Raw genomic sequence first — 24021 nt, forward strand, 5'->3', positions numbered from 1 at the left:
AAGACGCTAAACCCAAACCCATTTCCTGGCTTTGTGTTGGCAAAGTACCAAGCGGAAATGACTAAATGGTTCGCAGCACGGTAGTTAAATACACTAGGTCAACAACAACCTGTTTTAAGGGGATAAGAGAAAAATGTGTAGTTTGACTATTAAATGAAAACTGTTCATGCTGTCATCCACAGTGCCTCAACTAAACAAAGGAACAGTTCTAAGCTTGTATAATGGACATGCTCTGTTTGGCTAGCTAGGCCTATAGAGAGGCAACTTGCTCGCACACTGACATGCAATTGTCTAAGTTGTGACCATAATCTATACAATGCTATCCGTGAGTGTGCAGTATATGGCTAAATACACTTCATAACATAAGTCATGAGATTGAAAGCAGTTTTCTTACCAAGCTGCTGGTGGACTTTTCAGTGCACGTTTGCTCCCTCTGCTTTGGAAAGTGAAACTGTGCTTTACAGACATATGATGTGAATGCTTTGATTGGAAAGAGAAAGTGGAAGTAGAGTGGAAAAGAGGGGAGAGACCAGTGAAACTTAACTCTAGTAATGTCTGCTGAGGCAGGGAGTAGCGTTAGCCTATACTTAGGCATACAGAAAAAAAATGTTTGAATGATGTAGAAATTAGATATGATTTTAACTCATTGGAAGGATTCTACTTTTACCAGCAGAATGTTAGTAATGTTATGAGAGTTTAGCTTCAAACATACAGTACATATCTAACTTTGTTTGGGGTTTCATAAATGCATTCCTGAATAGAATTCAAGGTGCGGCGGCAGTCCCTAGCAGTTCGAAAAGGGGGAGGGTGATGTAAGATTATCTACGGTAGGACAAAGTCTGCTCGTTGTATATCTACCAGGACCAGATTGAGATAACTGCCGTAGTTACGGAGGAAGGAAACAGTGGTCAGAGTCCTTGTGTAGTGTGTTGTTTTGCACTTTCAAAAGTTAACAATTCTAAATGTGTACGACATCGCCATGTAAAAAAAAAACACTAGAGACAACTGTTTAGAGATCTTAGGCAGCTTTTTACAAAAATATTTGAAGCCTATTTTTTTCAGTACTAGTACAAGAGGTCTTTTGTCAGCCCTTTTCATTCCTGTATGGTTTCGTCACTTGTCACTGCTTGAATGTGCTTAATCTATTTTTTCCTTTTTCTCCCCTTGTGAACCTCCTCCCTTCACTATAGAGAAATTGACATGGCACAGCCCTCTCTGCTCACACTAAGGAAAATATCTAACCACATATACATAGCATGTACCTTGTGTGCTGCAGGACTGTGTTAGCCTACTGAGAAAAAGCCTGAGCATTAGCTTAGGGGGCCAACACAAGTTGATCGTGTGAGTGTGGTGCCAATTCTGCCAAACCACCTCAGTTACATTATGCAGTGTTGACGAGGCAAGTCAGTTAAAAACAAATTCTTATTTACAATGACAGCCTAGGAACAGTGGGTTCACTGCCTTGTTCAGGGGCAGAACAACCAATTTTTACCTTATCAGCTCAGGGATTTGATCTAGCAACCTTTATGGTTACTAGCTCAATGCTCTAACCACTAGGCTATCTGCCATCCCAGTTAACCTGAAAACCAGTGTGTTTCACAGCCTCTTCCAAAGTCCTCACTTCATTGTTTTAGAAAGGGAACACAGCCTGTGTTGGGCTTGGCAGTTGGCACCAAAGTATAGAAAGTTTTCCCACGCATTGAAAATATCTTTGACATGTCTTCAGGCAACTCGCTGAAAGGCTTTGGAACTCACTCACTGGAGGATATTGCTAATTGTTTTGGGTAAGGCTTGACTGGGTGTGCCTTGGTACTGTGATACTAGGGGCGTTTTACAACATGGCTCCCATGTCCTTGACTTTAAAGTCAGATCAGGTGTATAAAAAAAACATATTTTAGGGTGTGGCTTTGGTTCCCTGGACTGTTAAACCTACATATATTTGTATTCCTTGTATTACAAATATTTAGTTCACCTAACATCTTTCAAGATCCTCACGCCTTATTCTGTACTGAATATAGTTGAGTGTGCCAGGAGGATGCTGGCACACTCACCGCCCCATGTTCTTGCTGTGGGAACAGACTTGTCAATGATGTGAATTTTCTTGTTAACTCAGGTGTGTACGTGTCCAAGTACTCCGACTGCCTGGACCTAAACCGCTGGTACCACGGGAAGTCTGGATACATCGCCATCATCAGACTCACCAAGGTATTTACATAGTTACGAGCCACAGAGGCGTTGCTATGTGTAACTTCACTGTTGAATGTTCCTCTAGGTTTTTTCCTTCTAAGGAGTTTTTTCCTTGCCCCCGTGCTTCTGCTTGCTCTTTGGGCTTTAGGTCGAGTTACTGCAAAGCTCTTTGTGACAACTTCAGATGTAAAAGGGGCTTTATAAATAAATTTGATTGATTTGTTTGTTGAAAGGGCTTGTCATTCAATTTCTCTCTCTTTTTGTGTTGTTCTACAGGGCAGAGTGAGAGATGTGACAGAGAACTACACAGTAAACTACACCCCTCCCTCTAATGGGTTTGACTGTCATGTATCAGAGCAGCTCAGTGCTGTGTCAGCCAACACCAGCTCCTTCCTGGCCTTTGAGAGAACACAGGTGAGATTCCTCCATCCATCTAACGTTCATCCATCCATCCATGTCACACTGTGTACTTTTCCAGTAGGAAAAAACTGTTGTAATGACGTCATTTCAACCAGCTTTGCCTGCTGGGTTTCGGGTTCTGTTGCCTTCAATTGTCAAATGTGCACTCTGTGTCAAAGCAATAAAACAGAAATGAATTTAGTAAGCCACCTCTCTAATGAAAAAAGTTATAATTTATTCCTGTTTTTGCTCCAGGCATTTAGAAAAGTTGATGAAATAGACCTGTAGATACAGTAGTGATAAATACAATACAATAGCAAAGCTGAAGAGATTTGTGTTGGTCTTTGCAGTACTACATGTACGAGCTGCCTGGTGGAGGGGCTGACTCAACAGTCCAGCCTCCTAGCCATGCCTGCCCATTCGCTATAGTGGCTTTTTCCTATTGGGATACCAAGACCCCTGCATCAGAGGACCAAGAGAAGAGGTACATTTCCCTCTCTCTCATGGGTTTTTCATTTTTCCAGATTCATAGAAAATATTTGATGAAAAGGAACATCTTCTAAAACGTACAAAATTATTGATTTGTTTTTTTCTTCTCTTTTGCAGCGAGGAAGAAAAAACAGGTGAGTAAGGTCCTTTTGGATAATGTTATGGTACCGTTCAATGGCATATCATTACTACTACAGTACAGTGCATTCCTGCTTTGACTGAATGCATTAAGTTGCTCTGGATAACATTGTCTGCTAAAATGTAAATATTATTACAGTGTTTCACTACTACCCCTGGAGGGGTCAGCTCCAAATCAGCTCCCAGGTCTACCATGTGGGTCTGAAGTCCAGCACTGGACCCCTGATTCCAGCTAAACTGTAAGTTCAATGCAACCCTAGTGTGAAGGTGCACTCTCTCTCCCTATGCTATGACTTATAAATACAGTATCCTATAAATATCTCTCCAATTTACTTGATGTGGGTCGTGTCTAGTAGGGCACACCATAGCAAGACAGTAGGCAACAAAACAAAAAATAAGTTTAACTCCCTGTTTTCATGTGGTAACATAACTTGAGAAAGTAATTTTGTTTGATTTCAGTCCAACAGTAATGGCAGTTGACAGAGCCATTAAAATGTCAGATCTAAGGCAGAAATTACCAAAGGCTATGTTTGAAACCTGCTTCATCGGTGAAGGTACGTTTACATATGTTACATATGTTCACAAATGTAAATGTAGGGTACTCAAAAGTGGTTTCATTCTGATAGCATTTTACTTCAGCAGTGTCACCACAAACAAACTTTCCCAGGACTAGGGTTGCAAAGGGAGGGTATATTACTGAAAACGACCAAAATGTTCAATTCTTTCAAAGGTTTTATCTTATTTATCACAAGACATCAAGTGGCTCTTTTGGATACTTCAGATTATCACAGGTGTTTGTAATCTAGCCCTCTGTGTGGCCTTATCACATGTAAAATATATGAAATAATTAAATAAGATGATAAAAATAAGTAGAATGACAATGCTGTAAATCATTATCCTAAATATACTGAACAAAAATATAAACGCAACATGCAATGATTTCAAAGATGTTACTGAATTGCAGTTCATATAAGGAAATCAGTCAATTTAAATAAATTCATTAGGCCCTAATCTATGGATTTCACATGACTGAGAATACAGATATGCATCTGTTGGTCACAGATATCTTTAAAAAAGGTAGGGGCGTGGTTCAGAACACCAGTCAGTATCTGGTGTGTGACCACCATTTGCCTCATGCAGCGTGACACATCTCCTTCACATAGAGTTGATCAGGCTGTTGATTGTGGCCTGTGGAATGTTGTCCCACACCTCTTTTATGGCTGTGCGAAATTGCTGGATATTGGCGGGAACTGAAACACGCAGAAAAAGAAACGTCCTCTCACTGTCAACTGCGTTTATTTTCAGCAAACTTAACAAGTGTAAATATTTGTATGAACATAACAAGATTCAACAACTGAGACATAAACTGAACAAGTTCCACAGACATTTGACTAACATAAATGGAATAATGTGTCCCTGAACAAAGGGGGGGTCAAAATCAAAAGTAACAGTCAGTATCTGGTGTGGCCACCAGCAGCATTAAGTACTGCAGTGCATCTCTGCCTCATGGACTGCACCAGATTTGCCAGTTCTTGCTGTGAGATGTTACCCCATTCTTCCACCAAGACACCTGCAAGTTCCCGGACATTTCTGGGGGGAATGGCACTAGCCCTCACTCTCCGATCCAACAGGTCCCAGACGTGCTTAATGGGATTGAGATCCAGGCTCTTCGCTGACCATGGCAAACACTGACATTCCTGTCTTGCAAGAAATCACGCACAGAATGAGCAGTATGGCTGGTGGCATTGTCATGCTGGAGGGTCATGTCAGTATGAGCCTGCAGGAAGGGTACCACATGAGGGAGGAGAATGTCTTCCCTGTAACACACAGCGTTGAGATTACCTGCAATGACAGACATGCTCAGTCCGATGATGCTGTGACACACCGCCCCAGACCTCAACCTCCAAATCGATCCCGCTCCAGAGCACAGGCCTCGGTGTAACGCTCATTCCTTCGATGATAAACGCAAATCCGACCATCACCCCTGGTGAGACAAAACCGCGACATTGTTGCCGGTGATATCTGGTTTACAACAGGCCTACAAGCCCTCAGTCCAGCATCTCTCAGACTATTGCGGACAGTCTGAGCACTGATGGAGGGATTCTGCGTTCCTGGTGTAACTCGGGCAGTTGTTGTTGTTGCCATCCTGTTACCTGTCCCGCAGATGTGATGTTCAGATGTACCGATGCTGTGCAGGTGTTGTTACACGTGGTCTCCCACTGTGAGGACGATCAGCAGTCCGTCCTGTCTCCATGTAGCATTGTCTTAGGTGTCTCAAGTACGGACATTGCAATTTATTGCGCTGCCACATCTGCATGCCTCCTTGCAGCATGCCTAAGGCACGTTCACACAGATGAGCAGGGACCCTGGGCATCTTTCTTTTGGTGTTTTTCAGAGTCAGTAGAAAGGCCTCTTTAGTGTCCTAAGTTTTCATAACTGTGACCTTAATTGCCTACCGTCTGTAAGCTGTTAGTGTCTTAATGTCCGTTCCACAGGTGTATGTTCATTAATTGTTTATGGTTCATTGAACAAGCATGGGAAACAGTGTTTAAACCTTTTACAATGAAGATCTGTGAAGTTATTTGGATTTTTACGAATTATCTTTTAAAGACAGGGTCCTGAAAAAGGTCAGTTTCTTTTTTTGCTGAGTTTAGATCGAAAGCATTCCAAACATGTTCAATGGGTGATATGTCTGAGTATACAGGCCATGGAAGAACTGGGACATATTCAGCTTCCAGGAATTGTGTACAAATCCTTGCGACATGGGGCTGTGCATTATCATGCTGAAACGAGGTGATATCGTCACGGTATCTCTGTGCATTCGAATTACCATCAATAAAATGTAATTGTGTTTGTTTTCCGTAGCTTATGCCTGCCCATACCATAACCCCACCGCCACCATGGGGCATTCTTTTCACAACGTTAACATCAGCAAACCACTCGCCGACATGAGGCCATACACGTGGTGGGGCTGCGGTTGTGAGGCCGGTTGGACGTACTGCCAAATTCTCAAAAACGACATACTAGAGAAATGAACATTCAATTCTCTCGCAACAGCTCTGGTGGACATTCCTGCAGTCAGCATGTCAATTGTACTCTCCCTCAACTTGAGACATCTGTGGCATTGTGTTGTGTGACAAAACTGCACATTTTAAAGTGGCCTTTTATTGTCCCTAGCACAAGGTGCACCTGTGTAATGATCATGCTGTTTAATCAGCTTCTTGATATGCCACACCTGTCAGGTGGATGGATTATCTTGAGAAATGCTTGCTACAGGGATGTAAACAAATTTTAGCACCACATTTGAAATAAATAAGCTTTTTGTGTGCATGGGGAACATTTCTGGGATCTTTTATTTCAGTTCATGAAACAAACACTTTACTTGTTGCGTTGATATTTTTGTTCAGTGTATAAACCATCAACTTAGTGAATACCATTGATGTTTAATTTGAAGGTTTCAGCATGAAATATCCTTTCTAAATTTTCATACACTTTTATTTATTTAACTATGTCAATATGTATGTTATAAATGTTTTGTCATTAATCTTCAACTTTAAACCAGCAACATATTACCCTGCATCCCACTGCTTGCTTACCTCTGAAGCTAAGCAGGATTGCTCCTGGTTGGTCCCTGGATGGAACCAGATGCTGCTGGAAGTGGTGTCGGAGGGCGAAAAGGAGGCACTCTTTCCTCTGGTCAAAAAAAAAAAAAATATCTCAGTCAGTGCCGTTCATGATGATAATTTTTCTGATAGGTTTAGGCTACTACAAGATACTCTAATTTCCCCTATAACCATCATGAGGTGCTACGGCCTATAAATAAAAGTTTATAATGTAGGTGTACAGAGGTTCTAGAGAAAAATTTGAGATGACAGACAGTGAGTTGCACATGGACAGACATTGACACATTCAATACCACCTTGCACACTCTTGCCTGCATCTAGCTTATCTAGGGTGTAATCATTAGTCCAACAGTTGCAAACAAGCATTTCTATTGGACAAATTCTGCTATTTTTATCGCTGTTTTGTTTGCTTTCGTTTAAGAAATGTTTTTCAGCAGAGTTGGCAGAATGAATACACCCCAGATCACGCATAAACACAGTTAACTTTCATACCTAGCAGTCACGTTGTATTCATTCTAGCCTCTATGCACTCTCCTCCTCTCACCTTTTACCTTCTTTTGTGGACTTCAATGAACAACACATCAGCTGTGTGACCAGGCGAAAAAACCTGTCCAAACCAAACCATATCATAACCGCTACACACAGCCTACATCGTTGTCTTCATATTAGATAAAGTAACGTCCTAGTCAACATAGCTAATAGAATTAATGCGTTAGTAAACCCGCTACAATCATACAGTAACGTTACAGTCTTTTTCCCCCCAAGATGGCATAGCAGTCAGATGTCCTTTGTCCTCATCTTGTCGTGTCCCGTGTATATATATATTTACATATTTTCTTCGCATATCTTTTTATAATAAAAAAAAACATCTCAACTTCAAAACACTCTCCTTCAACCCGCCTCACCAATTTAAAAAAAGTATTATTCACCTCAATTCTGAAATCCACAATAGAAGCTAGCCAGAAGTTAGCCAAAAGCTAGCCAGTTTACTGGCTAACGTTAGTATTCAGCTAACCACTGTTGGTGGTCATCAGCTATCCTTTAGCTCGAAAAGCTATCGCCAGTTTTGTACAACGTGACTCAGACCAGAGCATACAGGACCTATTTTCTCTCCATATCCCCAGATTTCTACCACAAGCTCTGGACATTTACACCTGGATCTTGCAGCTAGCTAGCTGCTATCCGAGTGACTATTGGCTTACGTCGGTCCCGGAGCAAACATCAATTATTCCGGAGCTAGCCAGCTGAAGAGTTCCATTAGCCACTCCTGGGCTACAATCACCTATCCAGACCCGTTTTACTACCGATGCAGAGCCCCACTGGGCCTTCACGATTGGACTACCAACGTTATCTGCCCGAGGGAGTTATCCAACTGGCCCCTCTGTCGCGACGTTACCTGAACGTTACCTGAACGCCTGAACGCCCATCTGAGCCTCTAGCCCTGCTCATTATACCTTATCCAACATTTCAGTTCCACCACCCACACATGCGATGACATCACCTGGTTTCAATGATGTTTCTAGAGACAATATCTCTCTCATCATCACTCAATGCCTAGGTTTACCTCCACTGTATTTACATCCTACCATAACTTTGTCTGAACATTATACCTTGATGCTATTTTAGCGCCCCCAGAAACCTCCTTTTACTCTCTGTTCCGGACGTCCTAGACAACCAATTCTCATAGCTTTTAGCCGTACCCTTATCCTACTCCTCCTCTGTTCCTCTGGTGATGTAGAGGTGAATCCAGGCCCTGCAGTGCCTAGCTCCACTCCTATTCCCCAGGCGCTCTCTTTTGATGACTTCTGAAACCGTAATAGCCTTGGTTTCATGCATGTTAACATTATAAGCCTCCTCCCTAAGTTTGTTTTATTCACTGCTTTAGCACACTCTGTCAACCCGGATGTCCTAGCCGTGTCTGAATCCTGGCTTAGGAAGACCACCAAAAACTCTGAAATCTCCATCCCTAACTACAACATTTTCAGACAAGATAGAACGGCCAAAGGGGGCGGTGTTGCAATCTACTGCAGAGATAGCCTGCAGAGTTCTGTCCTACTTTCCAGGTCTGTACCCAAACAATTTGAATTTCTACTTTTAAAAATCCACCTCTCTAAAAACAAGTCTCTCACCGTTGTCGCCTGCTATAGACCACCCTCTGCCCCCAGCTGTACTCTGGACACCATATTTGAACTGATTGCCCCCCATCTATCTTCAGAGCTCGTGCTGCTAGTTGACCTAAACTGGAACATGCTTAACACCCCAGCCATCCTACAATCTAAGATTGATGCCCTCAATCTCACACAAATTATCAATGAACCTACCAGTTACCACCCCAAAGCCGTAAACACGGGCACCCTCATACGGGCACCCTCATCCTAACCAACTTGCCCTCTAAATACACCTCAACTTTCAACCAAGATCTCAGAAATCACTGCCTCATTGCCTGCATCCGTAATGGGTCAGCGGTCAGGTGACCTCCACTCATCACTGTCAAACACTCCCTGAAACACTTCAGCGAGCAGGCCTTTCTAATTGACCTGGCCCGGGTATCCTGGAAGGATATTGACCTCATCCCGTCAGTAGAGGATGCCTGGTTATTTAAAAAAATGCCTTCCTCACCATCTTAAATAAGCATGCCTCATTCAAGAAATTTAGAACCAGGAGGAAATATAGCCCTTGGTTCTCTCCAGACCTGACTGCTCTTAACCAACACAAAAACATCCCATTGTGTTCTGCATTAGCTTCGAACAGCCCCCGTCATATGCAACTTTTCAGGGAAGTTAGAAACCAATATACATAGGCAGTTAGAAAAGCCAAGGCTAGCTTTTTCAAGCAGAAATTCGCTTCCTGCAACACAAACTCCAAAAAGTTATGGGACACTGTAAAGTCCATGGAGAATAAGAACACCTCCCCCCAGCTGCCCACTGCACTGAGGATAGGAAACTCTGTCACCACCGATGAATCCACTATAATTGAGAATTTCAATAAGCATTTTTCTACGGCTGGCCATGCTTTCCACCTGGCTACCCCTACCCCGGTCAACAGCACTGTACCCCCCACAGCAACTCGCCCAAGCCTTCCCCATTTGGGGCGGCAGGGTAGCCTAGTGGTTAGAGTGTTGGACTAGTAACCGAAAGGTTGCAAGTTCAAATCCCCGAGCTGACAAGGTACAAATCTGTCATTCTGCCCCTGAACAGGCAGTTAACCCACTGTTCCTAGGCCGTCATTGAAAATAAGAATTTGTTCTTAACTGACTTAAAATAAAATAAATACATTTCTCCTTCTCCCAAATCCAGTCAGCTGATGTTCTGAAAGAGCTGCAAAATTTGGACCCCTACAAATCAGCCGGGCTGGACAATCCCATGACCAGCTCTGAAACCAGATTGCATAGCGGAGAAGGTATGGTGGGATTCGAAATGGTCTGTAATCTGTTTGTTGACTTGGCCTTTCTTTCTAAAATGATCTGCCGAAATTGTTGCAACAACTACTAGCCTGTTCAACCTCTCTTTCGTGTCATCTGAGATTCCCAAAGATTGGAAAGCAGCTGCGGTCATCCCCCTCTTCAAAGGGGGGAACACTCTTTACCCAAACTGCTACAGACCTATATCTATCCTACCCTGCCTTTCTAAGGTCTTCAAAGGCCAAGTCAACAAACAGATTACAGACCATTTCGAATCCCACCATACCTTCTCCGCTATGCAATCTGGTTTCAGAGCTGGTCATGGGTGCACCTCAGCTACGCTCAAGATCCTAAACGATATCTTAACCGCCATCGATAAGAAACAATACTGTGCAGCCGTATTCATTGACCTTGCCAAGGCTTTCGACTCTGTCAATCACCACATCCTCATCAGCAGACTCGATAGCCTTGGTTTCTCAAATGATTGCCTCACCTGATTCACCAACTACTTCTTTGATAGAGTTCAGTGTGTCAAATCTGAGGGCCTGTTGTCCGGTTCAATTCTTGGGCCGACTCTCTTCTCTGTATACATCCATGATGTCGCTCTTGCTGCTGGTGAGTCTCTGATCCACCTCTACGCAGACGACACCATTCTTTACCATACCACCCTGCATACCACTGTTGGCTTGCTTCTGAAGCTAAGCAGGGTTGGTCCTGGTCAGTCCCTGGATGGGAGACCAGATGCTGCTGTAAGTGGTGTTGGAGGGCCAGTAGGAGGCACTCTTTCCTCTGGTCTAAAAATATCCCAATGCCCCAGGGCAGTGATTGGGGACACTGCCCTGTGTAGGGTGTCGTCTTTCGGGTGGGACGTTAAACGGTGTCCTGACTCTCTGAGGTCATTAAAGATCCCATGGCACTTATCGTAAGAGTAGGGGTGTTAACCCCGGTGTCCTGGCTAAATTCCCAATCTGGCCCTCAAACCATCACGGTCACCTAATAATCCCCAGTTTACAATTGGCTCATTCATCCCCCTCCTCTCCCCTGTAACTATTCCCCAGGTCGTTGCTGTAAATGAGAACGTGTTCTCAGTCAACTTACCTGGTAAAATAACGGATAAATACAAAAAATAAACAAATACAGTGCCTTGCGAAAGTATTCGGCCCCCTTGAACTTTGCGACCTTTTGCCACATTTCAGGCTTAAAACATAAAGATATAAAACTGTATTTTTTTGTGAAGAATCAACAACAAGTGGGACACAATCATGAAGTGGAACAACATTTATTGGATATTTCAAACTTTTTTAACAAATCAAAAAACTGAAAAATTGGGCGTGCAAAACTATTCAGCCCCTTTACTTTCAGTGCAGCAAACTCTCTCCAGAAGTTCAGTGAGGATCTCTGAATGATCCAATGTTGACCTAAATGACTAATGATGATAAATACAATCCACCTGTGTGTAATCAAGTCTCCGTATAAATGCACCTGCACTGTGATAGTCTCAGAGGTCCGTTAAAAGCGAAGAGAGCATCATGAAGAACAAGGAACACACCAGGCAGGTCCGAGATACTGTTGTGAAGAAGTTTAAAGCCGGATTTGGATACAAAAAGATTTCCCGAGCTTTAAACATCCCAAGGAGCACTGTGCAAGCGATAATATTGAAATGGAAGGAGTATCAGACCACTGCAAATCTACCAAGACCTGGCCGTCCCTCTAAACTTTCAGCTCATACAAGGAGAAGACTGATCAGAGATGCAGCCAAGAGGCCCATGATCACTCTGGATGAACTGCAAAGATCTACAGCTGAGGTGGGAGACTCTGTCCATAGGACAACAATCAGTCGTATATTGCACAAATCTGGCCTTTATGGAAGAGTGGCAAGAAGAAAGCCATTTCTTAAAGATATCCATAAAAAGTGTCGTTTAAAGTTTGCCACAAGCCACCTGGGAGACACACCAAACATGTGGAAGAAGGTGCTCTGCTCAGATGAAACCAAAATTAAACTTTTTGGCAACAATGCAAAACGTTATGTTTGGCGTAAAAGCAACACAGCTGAACACACCATCCCCACTGTCAAACATGGTGGTGGCAGCATCATGGTTTGGGCCTGCTTTTCTTCAGCAGGGACAGGGAAGATGGTTAAAATTGATGGGGAGATGGATGGAGCCAAATACAGGACCATTCTGGATGAAAACCTGATGGAGTCTGCAAAAGACCTGAGACTGGGACGGAGATTTGTCTTCCAACAAGACAATGATCCAAAACATAAAGCAAAATCTACAATGGAATGGTTCAAAAATAAACATATCCAGGTGTTAGAATGGCCAAGTCAAAGTCCAGACCTGAATCCAATCGAGAATCTGTGGAAAGAACTGAAAACTGCTGTTCACAAATGCTCTCCATCCAACCTCACTGAGCTCGAGCTGTTTTGCAAGGAGGAATGGGAAAAAAATTCAGTCTCTCGATGTGCAAAACTGATAGAGACATACCCCAAGCGACTTACAGCTGTAATCGCAGCAAAAGGTGGCGCTACAAAGTATTAACTTAAGGGGGCTGAATAATTTTGCACGCCCAATTTTTCAGTTTTTGATTTGTTAAAAAAGTTTGAAATATCCAATAAATGTTGTTCCACTTCAGGATTGTGTCCCACTTGTTGTTGATTCTTCACAAAAAAATACAGTTTTATATCTTTATGTTTGAAGCCTGAAATGTGGCAAAGGGTCGCAAAGTTTAAGGGGGACGAATACTTTCGCAAGGCACTGTACAATTCTTTATACTTCTGGCCCTTCTTTGGACACTGTGTTAACAACCCTCCAGACGAACTTCAATGCCATACAACTCTCCTTCTGTGGCCTTCAACTGCTCGTAAATACAAGTAAAACCAAATGCATGCTCTTCAACCGATCGCTGCCTGCACCTGCCCGCCCATCCAGCATCACTACTCTGGACGGTTCTGACTTAGAATATGTGGACAACTACTAATACCTAGGCGTCTGGTTAGACTGTAAACTCTCCTTCCAGACTCACATCAAACATCTCCAATCCAAAGTTAAATCTAGAATTGGCTTCCTATTTCGCAACAAAGCATCCTTCACTCATGCTGCCAAACATACCCTCGTAAAACTGACCCATCTTACCGATCCTGACGATGACGATGTAATTTACAAAATAGCCTCCAATACCTTACTCAATAAATTGGATGCAGTCTATCACAGTGCCATCTGTTTTGTCACCAAAGCCCCATATACTACCCACCACTGTGACCTGTACGCTCTCGTTGGCTGGCCCTCGCTTCATACTCGTCGCCAAACCCACTGGCTGCAGGTCATCTACAAGACCCTGCTAGGTAAAGTCCCCCCTTATCTCAGCTTGCTGGTCACGATAGCAGCACCCACCTGTAGCACGCACTCCAGCAGGTATATCTGGTCACCCCCAAAACCAATTCTTCCTTTGGCCGCCTCTCCTTCCAGTTCTCTGCTGCCAATGACTGGAACGAACTACAAAAATCTCTGAAACTGGAAACACATCTCCCTCACTAGCTTTAAGCACCAGCTGTCAGAGCAGCTCACAGATGACTGCACCTGTACATAGCCCATCTATAATTTATCCCAAACAACTACCTCTTCCCCTACTGTATTTATTTATTTTGCTCCTTTGCACCCCATTATTTTTATTTCTACTTTGCACATTCTTCCACTGCAAGTCTACAATTCCAGTGTTTTACTTCCTATATTGTATTTACTTCGCCACCATGGCCTTTTTTTGCCTTTACCTCCCTTATCTCACCTCATTTGCTCACACCGTATATAGACTTATTTTTCTACTGTATTATTGACTGTATGTTTGTTTTACTCCATGTGTAACTCTGTGTTGTTGTATGTGTTGAACTGCTTTGCTTTATCTTGGCCAGGTCGCAATTGTAAATGAGAACTTGTTCTCAACTTGTATACCTGGTTAAATAAAGGTGAAATAAATAAATAAAAATAAATAGTCAGTAAGCAGTTAAACCGACGGGCCCCGGTAATAAAATAATAAAACCAAAAGCTTACCTTGACTTGGAAGAGTTCCAGTGTTGTGTTGGTTAGTCATAGCCAGCTAGCTAACATAGCATCCCTCTATTTGAGCCGGGTGTTTAATTAACTAAACTAGCCAGCTGCATTTGCTAGCTAAGTAACAGTTAAATTAAACTGAAAAAAAATTACAATGCTTACTTCTCCTTCATTTTTTAATAAATTAATTTGTTGAAAACTGTTCAACTATTGTTTTTCTCTCTCTTGGAGTCAACTACTCACCACATTTTATGCACTGCAGTGCTAGCTAGCTGTAGTTTATGCTTTCAGTACTAGATTCAATCTCTGATCCTTTTGATTGGGTGGACAACATGAGGCTACTGTAGACCATTGCAAAACAGTATGTTTTAGTCAATTATTTGGTGACATATGAATATATTTAGTATAGATTTATCTAAAAAGGATAACTTTTTCAATGTTTTACCATTTTTACTGAGGAGGATCCCTTTCTCCTCTGAGGAGCCTCCACTGATCCCAATGCCTCAGGGCATTGTTTGTGGACATTGTCCTGTGCACGGTGCCGTCTTTCAGATGGAACGTTAAAACGGGTAACCTGGCTCTCTATGGTCACTAAAGATCCCATGGCACTTATTGTAAGAGTAGTTGTGTTAACCCCGATATGCTGGCTAAATTCCAAATCTGTCCCGCTTACTCTTATGGCCACCTAATTATCCCCAGCTTCCAATTGGCTCATTCATCCCCTCTGTATCTGTTCCACAGGTCGTTGCTGTAAATGAGAATGTGTTCTCAGTCAACTTGTCAACTTACCTGGTAAAATAAGGGTAAAACAAAAATGTTTAACTGGTGGCAGTTGTGAAAAAATAATTGAAAATAATGATATTGTTTCACCGCAACGTGGCTAAACGACGACACAGATAATATGGTGCTGGCTGGCTTCTCCGTGCATCAGCAGCACAGAGCAGCTATGTCTGGTAAGACGAGGGGTGGGGGTGTGTGTCTATTTGTCAATAACTTCCAGTGCGCGATGTGTAATATTAAAGAAGTCTCAAGGTAATTGCTCGCCTGAGGTAGAATACCTCATAAACTGTAGACCACACTATCCACCAAGAACGTTCACATCTATATTATTCGTAGCTGTCTATTTACCACCCCAAACCATTGCTGGTACTAAGACCACACTCAACAAGCTGTATAAGGCTATAAGCAAACAAGAAAATGCTCATCCAGAAGTAGCACTCCTAGTGGCCAGGAACTTTAATGCAGGCAAACTTAAATCTGTTTTACCTCATTTCTACCAGCATGTCACATGTGCAACTAGAGGAAAAAAACTAGAGACCACCTTTACAGACAGACGCATACAAAAGCTCTCCCTCGCCCTCTATTTGATAAATCTGACCATAATTATATACTCATGATTCCTGCTTACAAGCAAAAACTAAAGCAGGAAGTACCAGTGACTCGCTCAATACGGAATTGGTCAGATGACACAGATGCTACGCTACATGACTGTTTTGCTAGCACAGACTGGAATATGTTTCGAGATTCATCCAATGACATTGAGGAGTATACCACCTAAGTCATCGTCTTCATCAATAAGTGCATCGACACAGTGACTGTACGTACATATCCTAACCAGAAGCCATGGATGGCAGGCAACATCCGCACCGAGCTAAAGACTAGAACTGCCGCTTTCAAGGAGCGGGACACTAATCCAGACGCTTATAAGAAATACTGCTATGCCCTCAGACAAACCAAAAAACAGGCAAAGCGTCAATACAGGACTAAGATTGAACACCGACTACACCGGCTCTGACGCTACAAAGCGAAACCCAGCAGCGAGCTGCCCAGTGACGCGAGCCTACCAGATGAGCTAAATGCCTTTTATGCTCGCTTCGAGGCAAGCAACACTGAAGCATGCATGTGAGCACCAGCTGTTCCAGACGACTGTGTGATCACGCTCTCCCGTAGCCCATGTGAGCAAGACCTTTAAAAAGGTCAAGATTCACAAAGCTGCAGGGCCAGACGGATTACCAGGAAGTGTACTCAAAGCATGCTCGGACCAACTGGCAAGTGTCTTCACTGACATTTTCAACCTTTCCCTGACCAAGTCTGTAATACCTACATGTTTCATACAGACCAAACGAAGGTATACTGCCTAAATGATTATTGCCTGGTAGCACATCGGTAGCCATGAAGTGCTTTGAAAACCGGGCCATGACTCACATCAACACCATCATGCCGGAAACCCTAGACCCATTCCTATTCGCATACCGCCCCAAGAGATCCACAGATGACGCAATCTCAATCGCACTCCACACTGCCCTTTCCCACCTGGACAAAAGGAACACGTATATGAGAATGCTGTTCATTGATTTCAGCTCAGCGTTCAACACCATAGTACCCACAAAGCTCATCACTAAGCTTAGGATCCTGGGACTGAACACCTCCCTCTGCAACTGGATCCTGGACCTCCTGATGGGCCACACCCAGGTGGTAAGGGTAGGCAACAACATATCATCCACACTGATCTTCAACACTGGGGCCCCTCAGGGGTGCGTGTTTAGTCCCCTCCTGTACTCCCTGTTCACCCACGACTGCGTGGCCAAGCACGACTCCAACACCATTGTTACGTTTGCTGATGCCACAACAGTGGTAGGCCTGATCACCGACAACGATGAGACAGCCTATAGGGAGGTGGTCAGAAACCAGGCAGTGTGGTGCCAGGACAACAACCTGTTCCTCAATGTGAGCAAGACAAAGGAACTGATCGTGGACTATAGGAAAAATGAGGGCCGAACAGGCCCCCATTAACATCGACAGGGCTGAAGTGGAGCGGGTCGAGAGTTTCAAGTTCCTTGGTGCCCACATCACCAACTAACTATCATGGTCCAAACACATCAAGACAGTTGTGAAGAGGGCACGACAACACCTTTTCCCCCTCAGGAGACTGAAAAGATTTGGCATGGGTCCACAGATCCACACAAAGTTCTATAACTGCACCATCGAGAGCATCCTGACCGGTTGCATCACTGCCTGGTATGGCAACTGCTTGGCATCTGACCGTAAGGCGCTACAGAGGGTAGTGCGTACGACCCAGTACATCACTGGAACCAAGGTTCCTGACATCCAGGACCTATATACTAGGTGGTGTCAGAGGAAGGCCCAAAAAGATGTCAAAGACTCCAGTCACCCAAGTCATAGACTGTTCTCTCTGCTACCGCACGTCAAGCAGTACCGGAGCACCAAGTCTAGGACCAAAAGGCTCCTTAACAGTTTCTACCCCCAAGCCATAAGACTGCTGAACAATTAATCAAATGGCAACCAAGACTATTTACATTGACACCACCCCCTCACCCCCATATGTTTTTACACTGCTGTAACTTGCTGTTTATTATCTATTATTATGCATAGTCACTTTACAAATTACCTCGACTAACCTGTACCCCCGCACATTGACTCGGTACCAGTACCCCCTTTATATAGCCTCATTATTGTTATGTAATATTCTTGTTACTTTTTGATTAATTTAAAAAAAAAATTTTTTCCCATAAACTATCAAAATAAAGAAAGTCGCACACTCCATGTATAATCTCCCAGCAATTTAATGGGTATTTACCAACGTTTAGGCACAGTGATACCGAAACGTTTAGGCACAGTGATACCGAAACGTTGGTAAATACTCATTAAATTGCTGGGAGATTATACATGGAATGTGCAACTTTCTTATTTTGATAGTTTATAGTTTATTCGCCGTTAGTCAGCATCTCCACACAAACTACTATTTCTGGGTGTGCGCCAGCTCATGTTTTTATTTTTTTCCCAGCCTGTTGTGTCGACTTTATTTGATTTTTTACTTTAGTTTATTTAGTAAATATTTTCTTAACCAACAATGCAGTTCAAGAAATAGAGTTAAGGCCTTTAAGAATTTCACGGTAAGGTTCTACCTGTTCGGGGGATGTGACAAATAACATTTGATTTGATTAGATGCTTTTTTTATTAATTAAGCTATTTTCTCTTGAAACATATGGTCTATCTAATATATGGACACAGATCAACAAAAAAAAAATTACACCATCTACGAATATATATATTTTTAAGTTATTCAACTATCAATCACCAAAGTTACGATAGATTACCATAGATCTTCAGTTAATTATGAAAATTACAGAAGATTCCTGTAACTTTGATAAATTACCAGTAGCTTTGCAACCCTACCAAAGGATATTTTTATGTGTTGCTTATCTGAATATTTATCCAGCTGTGAGAGATTTACAGAGTTTTATTTTATTTTTTTACCATTTAATGATATTGAATTGTATGGTTTTTCAGTTTCTCTGGAAGGAATGGGTTGGAGTCTGTATGAGCTGGCACCCAGTGAGGCTGAGGACACCTCTCTCTCTCAGCTCACACAGGAGCTCAAGGAGAAAGACCTGGTGAGCGTTCATTGTTCTTAAAGTCGGCTGACAGGTTATTGGAAGACCGGAATGGAAAGGGGGATACTTAGTCAGTTGTACAATGCATTCAACTGAAAAGTGTCTTCCGCATACATCAACCCCTCTGAATGCAGTTGTTGCATTGTTGTGTTGTCAGACCTTGATTCTAATAAATATTTTTCTTACCAACAGGCCCTCGTAATACAACTGAATGATAGTGGTTTCCTTATACTGTTACATTCATCTCACTTCCTCACATATGAAGGTAATACAAAACCTGTATATGCAACATATTGCATTTAAATATATTATAGATAGAAGCTAAATATCTAACTTTTACATTATAATTGTACATTTCAGATGCTGGGTCCAATAAGCCAGAGGTATTGCAGGGGATGTTTGTGTTTCCGGATTCCAGAGCTATACAGCGAGTGTGTGTGTGTGTGTGTGTGTGTGTGTGTGTGTGTGTGTGTGTGTGTGTGTGTGTGGCCAACACCTTCGCACTTGTATACAGTGAGGTTTTTTGTCTATTCTTTTATAATGTATCCTTACGTAATGTCTTTTTTTTTTTTTTACCACAGACACCAAGATCTGCTCGAAGAATCCTTCCCTCTCACCAGAGGGCCTCCAGGTGGTGCCTGCACTGAACTACGCAGAGACAGAGGTGGAAAAGTGCCTGCCTGAACAGAGTGGAGAGCTACGTGGTTTACTAGAGCAGCATATCCAGAGCTACGCTGCCCTCATCCACCCTGGGCTTACTATCAGTCCATCCAGGGAAGCCAGCATCTTCCCAGATCAGTTTGATGTTCCTGACGCCCTCAAATATCTCTACTCCACCCCAAAGTGGACTGAAATGGGATGGAAATGTCTCAAGTCTTATTTCCACCAGCCGGGCTCCTTCGAGCTCTCTGTATCCAGGGCCACGGAGCTCCTGGCGGCTGGACGAGAGGAGCGAGGGGATGAGCCAGATGATGACGTCTACTACTGTCTGTCATCTCCAGAAGGCCCCCCCATGACTCCTGCTAGTCTGGGTGGCCCAGAGGAGGAGCAGTCAGGGGGACAGTCACCAGGAGACACAGCCACATACATAAGTAATGCACCGGCAGTATCTACAGAGGACTTTGAGAAACCTGGTATGACCAAGGCAGACAGTAATGCACCAAATAAAAGAGTAGTGGAAGAGATGACCTTGTCTTCAAAGGAGGTGCAAGATGTGCAACCCGAGGAGGTGCAGGAGGAAGTGCCCTCTGATCTTACCAAGCCTGCCACCCCAGCAGGGGACTTTGGGAAACCTGTCTTGAAGAAGGCTGACAGTAATGCACCAGGGACAACTTTGATTCCAAAAGAGGTGCAGAAGGAGCTTCCCTATGATCTTTCCCAGCCTGTTGTGTTGGCAGATGATTCTGGGAAGCCTGGGAAGAACAAGGCCGTACCAGGGGTAGGAGTAGAGGATGAAGGGACACATTTGAACGCAGAGGAAGTCCAAGTGGATAGGCAAAAGGAGGTGAAAGAGGATATGCTTTCTGATCTTTCACAGCCTGCAGAAAACTTGAGGAAAGCTGGCCCAGCAGCGTTGGGTAAGGCAGACTGTAAAGCACCAGAGGTAGGAGTAGCGAATGAAGGGACAAACTTGCACCTGAAAGAGGTGCAAAAGGATATGCCCTCTGGTCTTTCACAGCCTGCAGTCTCTCAAGAGGAATTGAAGAAACCTGGGCCGGCACTGGCAACCAAGCCCAACATTAAAGCAGTAGAGACAGGAGTAGAGGATAAAGGGGCGGATTTGCCTAAGAAGGAGGTGCAAGAGGAGGTTCCATGTGATCTTTCCCAGTTTGCAGTGTCGGCAAATGTTTTTGCAATAGCCGGTATGACAGTGATGACCAAGGCCACAGAGGTGACAGAGGTTTCAACCTCACCTGCATCAGGTGACCTCCCAACAGTGCTAGTCATCACTGCCACTGAAGGAACTGCAACCGTTGTACCTCATAATGAGAACTTTGGCTTGATCAATACAGAGTCGATCACAAAGAACTCCTCCAGTTTGCCACCAGCCAAAGTACAGGAGAGGGGTGGAAGTGCTCTCAATGGGCAACGTGGCAAGGCCAATGAGGTCAATAATTTATCTACATCAGATTGGAGGAAACGGCCAAGGAAACGGCGTAGATTTAGCGGGTTGGGTAAACGGGTCTTGAGGTCTTCGGCAGCTGACTTTGAAGAGGAAGAAACTGAGAAGGGATGTTTGGATTCAAGTAAAGTCTACTCATTGAAAAATAGGAAGGAAATGACAGATTTAGTTCAACTTAACCCATGGAAAAAGAAGGAAAGGATGGATGTAACCCAGGTTCGTCCATTGAAAATGCAGAGGGAACTGATGAATTTGATCCAAGATCTGCCTTTGAAAAAGAAGAAGGAAAGCAAGGATTCAATGAACTTTTACCCATTCAAAAGAAAGGAAAGTGTGGATCTAATTCACGATGGCCACCCATTGAAAAAGAAGACAGATCGGTGGGACTTGAAGGCAATCATCTCTGAATGCGGTAGAATCTTTGTCCCTCATGGTTCCGAAGTTATCGCCAAGGATATAGAATCTTTGAAAGTTATGGGGAAAGTGATAGATCACAAACAATGTGCTGATGAGATGATGGTTGAAGCTTGTATCAAAGTACCCCAACCCATAGAAACAGGAGATGAACCTGGCCTAGAGTTGATAAAGTCAGATGAAAACAAAGATCCGCACATATGGAGTTCAGACAGTAAAGACCATCCACCAGAGGTCAAAATGGCTGATGTAGACAAGATGGCCTCTCAGAAATCCTCAGAACTGGTCCAGAACAAAGACATGGATTTTCCTTCCTTAGAAAAACACAAAAAGAATAGTCAATTTGTTGCAATATCCCTCAGTAAACTAAAGACAGTTTTTTCAAGAAGGGGAAAGAAGAAAACACCTCTCAAACCTGTTTCAGAAGATCAAATGTTAGCATTGGACAAAAAAAGCAAGGCCGATGCTGGCATGGAAAGTGTTCATTTCAGTCATTCCTGCAAAGATACCCCGGACAGAACCACAGGTGCTGCTGAAGTTGCAAAGGAACAGACATTTGGCCTAGACCCAAAGTTTGCACTAGCATTAGGCTTGACTCCTAGGGAGTTGCATAATAATGCACCCAAATCTCCAGAAAAAAGTGATATTCCACTGAAGCAAGACATTCAGAGCAGACTGGACCTGGTTACACCTCAAGCCACATCTGACCAAATGTCTGAGGCTTTGCCTAGCTCCCCTTCAGCAACAATAACCTTAACGGGTCGGGGGAGCCCATTACAAATGAAATGCAAGCCTGCAGACTCCATAAGGAAAAAATGTAAGTTCTCTTGGGAAGTCATGTAGTTGTTGTCAACCTCACACACTGCAAATAACAAAACATGCAGATTTGATTTGGTTCTCCTAAACCACACACTTAATTAGATATTGATATTTGTCATCTTGATAATTGAGTTGTGATTGCAGTTAATATGTGCTGAATGTTGAAATATGCCGAAATGTTAAAATAATCCCTTTGTCTTGAATTCCTGATGATTCTGTTTCTACATATCTCTTTTTCTACCTGAACTGCAAAGCAACACTATGAAGTTAAATGTTAATAGCTTCTTGCTATTCTGGCTCCAGGTCTGTTTGTGTAGTAGTTGAGAAGACAGCACAAACTGATCTTGGACCAGGCTAGCCTCTTGCCACCTCCGTTGCCTCTGCTTTGTCTTGCTGTGTGTCGTGCTACTGTCCCCCATTTCAATCTAATACAAATCATAAAACAATTTGGTTCAATTTTGGCGAGGAGATTTGCATGCAGGCGACTGACTGCCTTACGACAATTTAATTTCAAAGTATTCATTATCACTATACGCTACTTTGTGTTTTTTGTTTTCATACTGTTTCTTCTGTCTCTTTTCTCTGTTCTCTTTTGTTTCTACAGGGTGGTTGCACTATCACACACCAACTTCTTTTGAAAAAGAGAAAGTAGCACAACCTATATCCTCCCAACTACTGACACTTAACCCTGATGCCAGGCGTGTTGTCAGTAGGGGTAGGCCTCGCACAGTGAAGAAAGATACCAGTGATGCATCATGCCCACCAGCAGATGCTTTGACCCTATTGGCCGATTTGGCCCTTAGTACCAGTAACGACAAAGTACTGGAACAGCAGCCAGACCACCTGGCACTTCAGCAACAAGAATGCTGTCCAAGTTTGCTTATAAGTGACAACAGTGTCAAAGATGGCGGCTCTCCTCATGAGTCAGATGGTGAACCAGAGTCTGTCCTTCATGCACTGCTGAAGCACCCTTCTGTTGCTAGGCTTAAACTTCCCCCTCAGTCTCCGTCACCCAAGGGGCTGGTGGTGGGGAGTGGGGAGCGGGTTGTGTTAGTCTCACAAGAGCATTCTTACTCACTACCGCCATCCTCCTCTCTACTATTGGGTTTGTCAGGTTCAACCCTCCAAGTCCCCATTTCGGAGGGACTTCAGCCGCATCGCAAGGATATGGTCTATGGTGACAGAACTCAAGCACTACGGGCCTTCCTGTGTCAGGAGCAGGACCAGAACAGGAAGGAACTCGGGAAGGAATCCGGGGTGGCTCCAGAATCCATGAGAAAAGGAATTGGGCGCAGGCAGAAGTTCCGTCGGTTACGGCGGTTCATCGAAAAAGACCGCTCAGTTCAAGTGACAAGGCTGTGGAAGGAAAACTATGACTTTAATTCAGACAGCAAGTTTACCAACGACCCTATGGATAAAACAGTTATTAGAGCCCTGCATGGGTATGTACTTAGAATTTGTAATTTACACTGAACAAAAATATAAACACAACATGCAACAATTTCAAAGAGTTACAATTCATATAATGAAATCAATCAATTTAAATAAATTAATTGGGCCCTAATCTATGGATTTCACATGACTGGGAATACAGATATGAATCTGTTGGTCACAGATACCTTAAAAAAGGTAGGGGCATGGATCAGAACACCATTCAGTATCTGGTATGACCACTATTTGCCTTGTGCAGCGCGACATCTCCTTCACATAGAGTTGATCAGGCCTGTGGAATGTTGTCCCACTCCTCTTCAATGGCTGTGCGAAATTGCTGGATATTGGCGGGAACTGAAACATGCTGTCATACACGTCGATCCAGAGCATCCCAAACATGCTCAATGGGTAACATGTCTGGTGAGTATGCAGGCCATGGAAAAACAGGGTCCTTTTCAACTTCCAAGAATTGTGTACAAATCCTTGCGTCATAGGACTGTGCATTATCATGCTGAAACATGAGGTGATGGAGGCAGGT

The 24021-nt window shown here is 43.4% G+C and overlaps 1 protein-coding gene across 3 annotated transcripts in view; it reads left to right on the plus strand.

Annotated features, from left to right (window-relative positions):
- LOC139408652 (protein TASOR 2-like) overlaps positions 1-24021 on the plus strand; it is a 40819-nt gene that overhangs the window by 8752 nt on the left and 8046 nt on the right. For 2 of the 3 annotated variants that reach the window (XM_071152814.1, XM_071152831.1), the window contains exons 5-15: positions 2114-2205; positions 2464-2601; positions 2937-3070; positions 3193-3209; positions 3353-3452; positions 3673-3767; positions 18594-18697; positions 18890-18962; positions 19058-19127; positions 19277-22050; positions 22657-23494. In XM_071152814.1, the coding sequence (XP_071008915.1) occupies positions 2114-2205; positions 2464-2601; positions 2937-3070; positions 3193-3209; positions 3353-3452; positions 3673-3767; positions 18594-18697; positions 18890-18962; positions 19058-19127; positions 19277-22050; positions 22657-23494 (4435 nt within the window). The remainder of the gene's footprint in view (positions 1-2113; positions 2206-2463; positions 2602-2936; positions 3071-3192; positions 3210-3352; positions 3453-3672; positions 3768-18593; positions 18698-18889; positions 18963-19057; positions 19128-19276; positions 22051-22656; positions 23495-24021) is intronic. The other variant, XM_071152823.1, reaches the window with a different exon arrangement.

Source organism: Oncorhynchus clarkii, chromosome 1 (genome assembly GCF_045791955.1).
Source record: "Oncorhynchus clarkii lewisi isolate Uvic-CL-2024 chromosome 1, UVic_Ocla_1.0, whole genome shotgun sequence".
Lineage (NCBI taxonomy): Eukaryota > Metazoa > Chordata > Actinopteri > Salmoniformes > Salmonidae > Oncorhynchus > Oncorhynchus clarkii.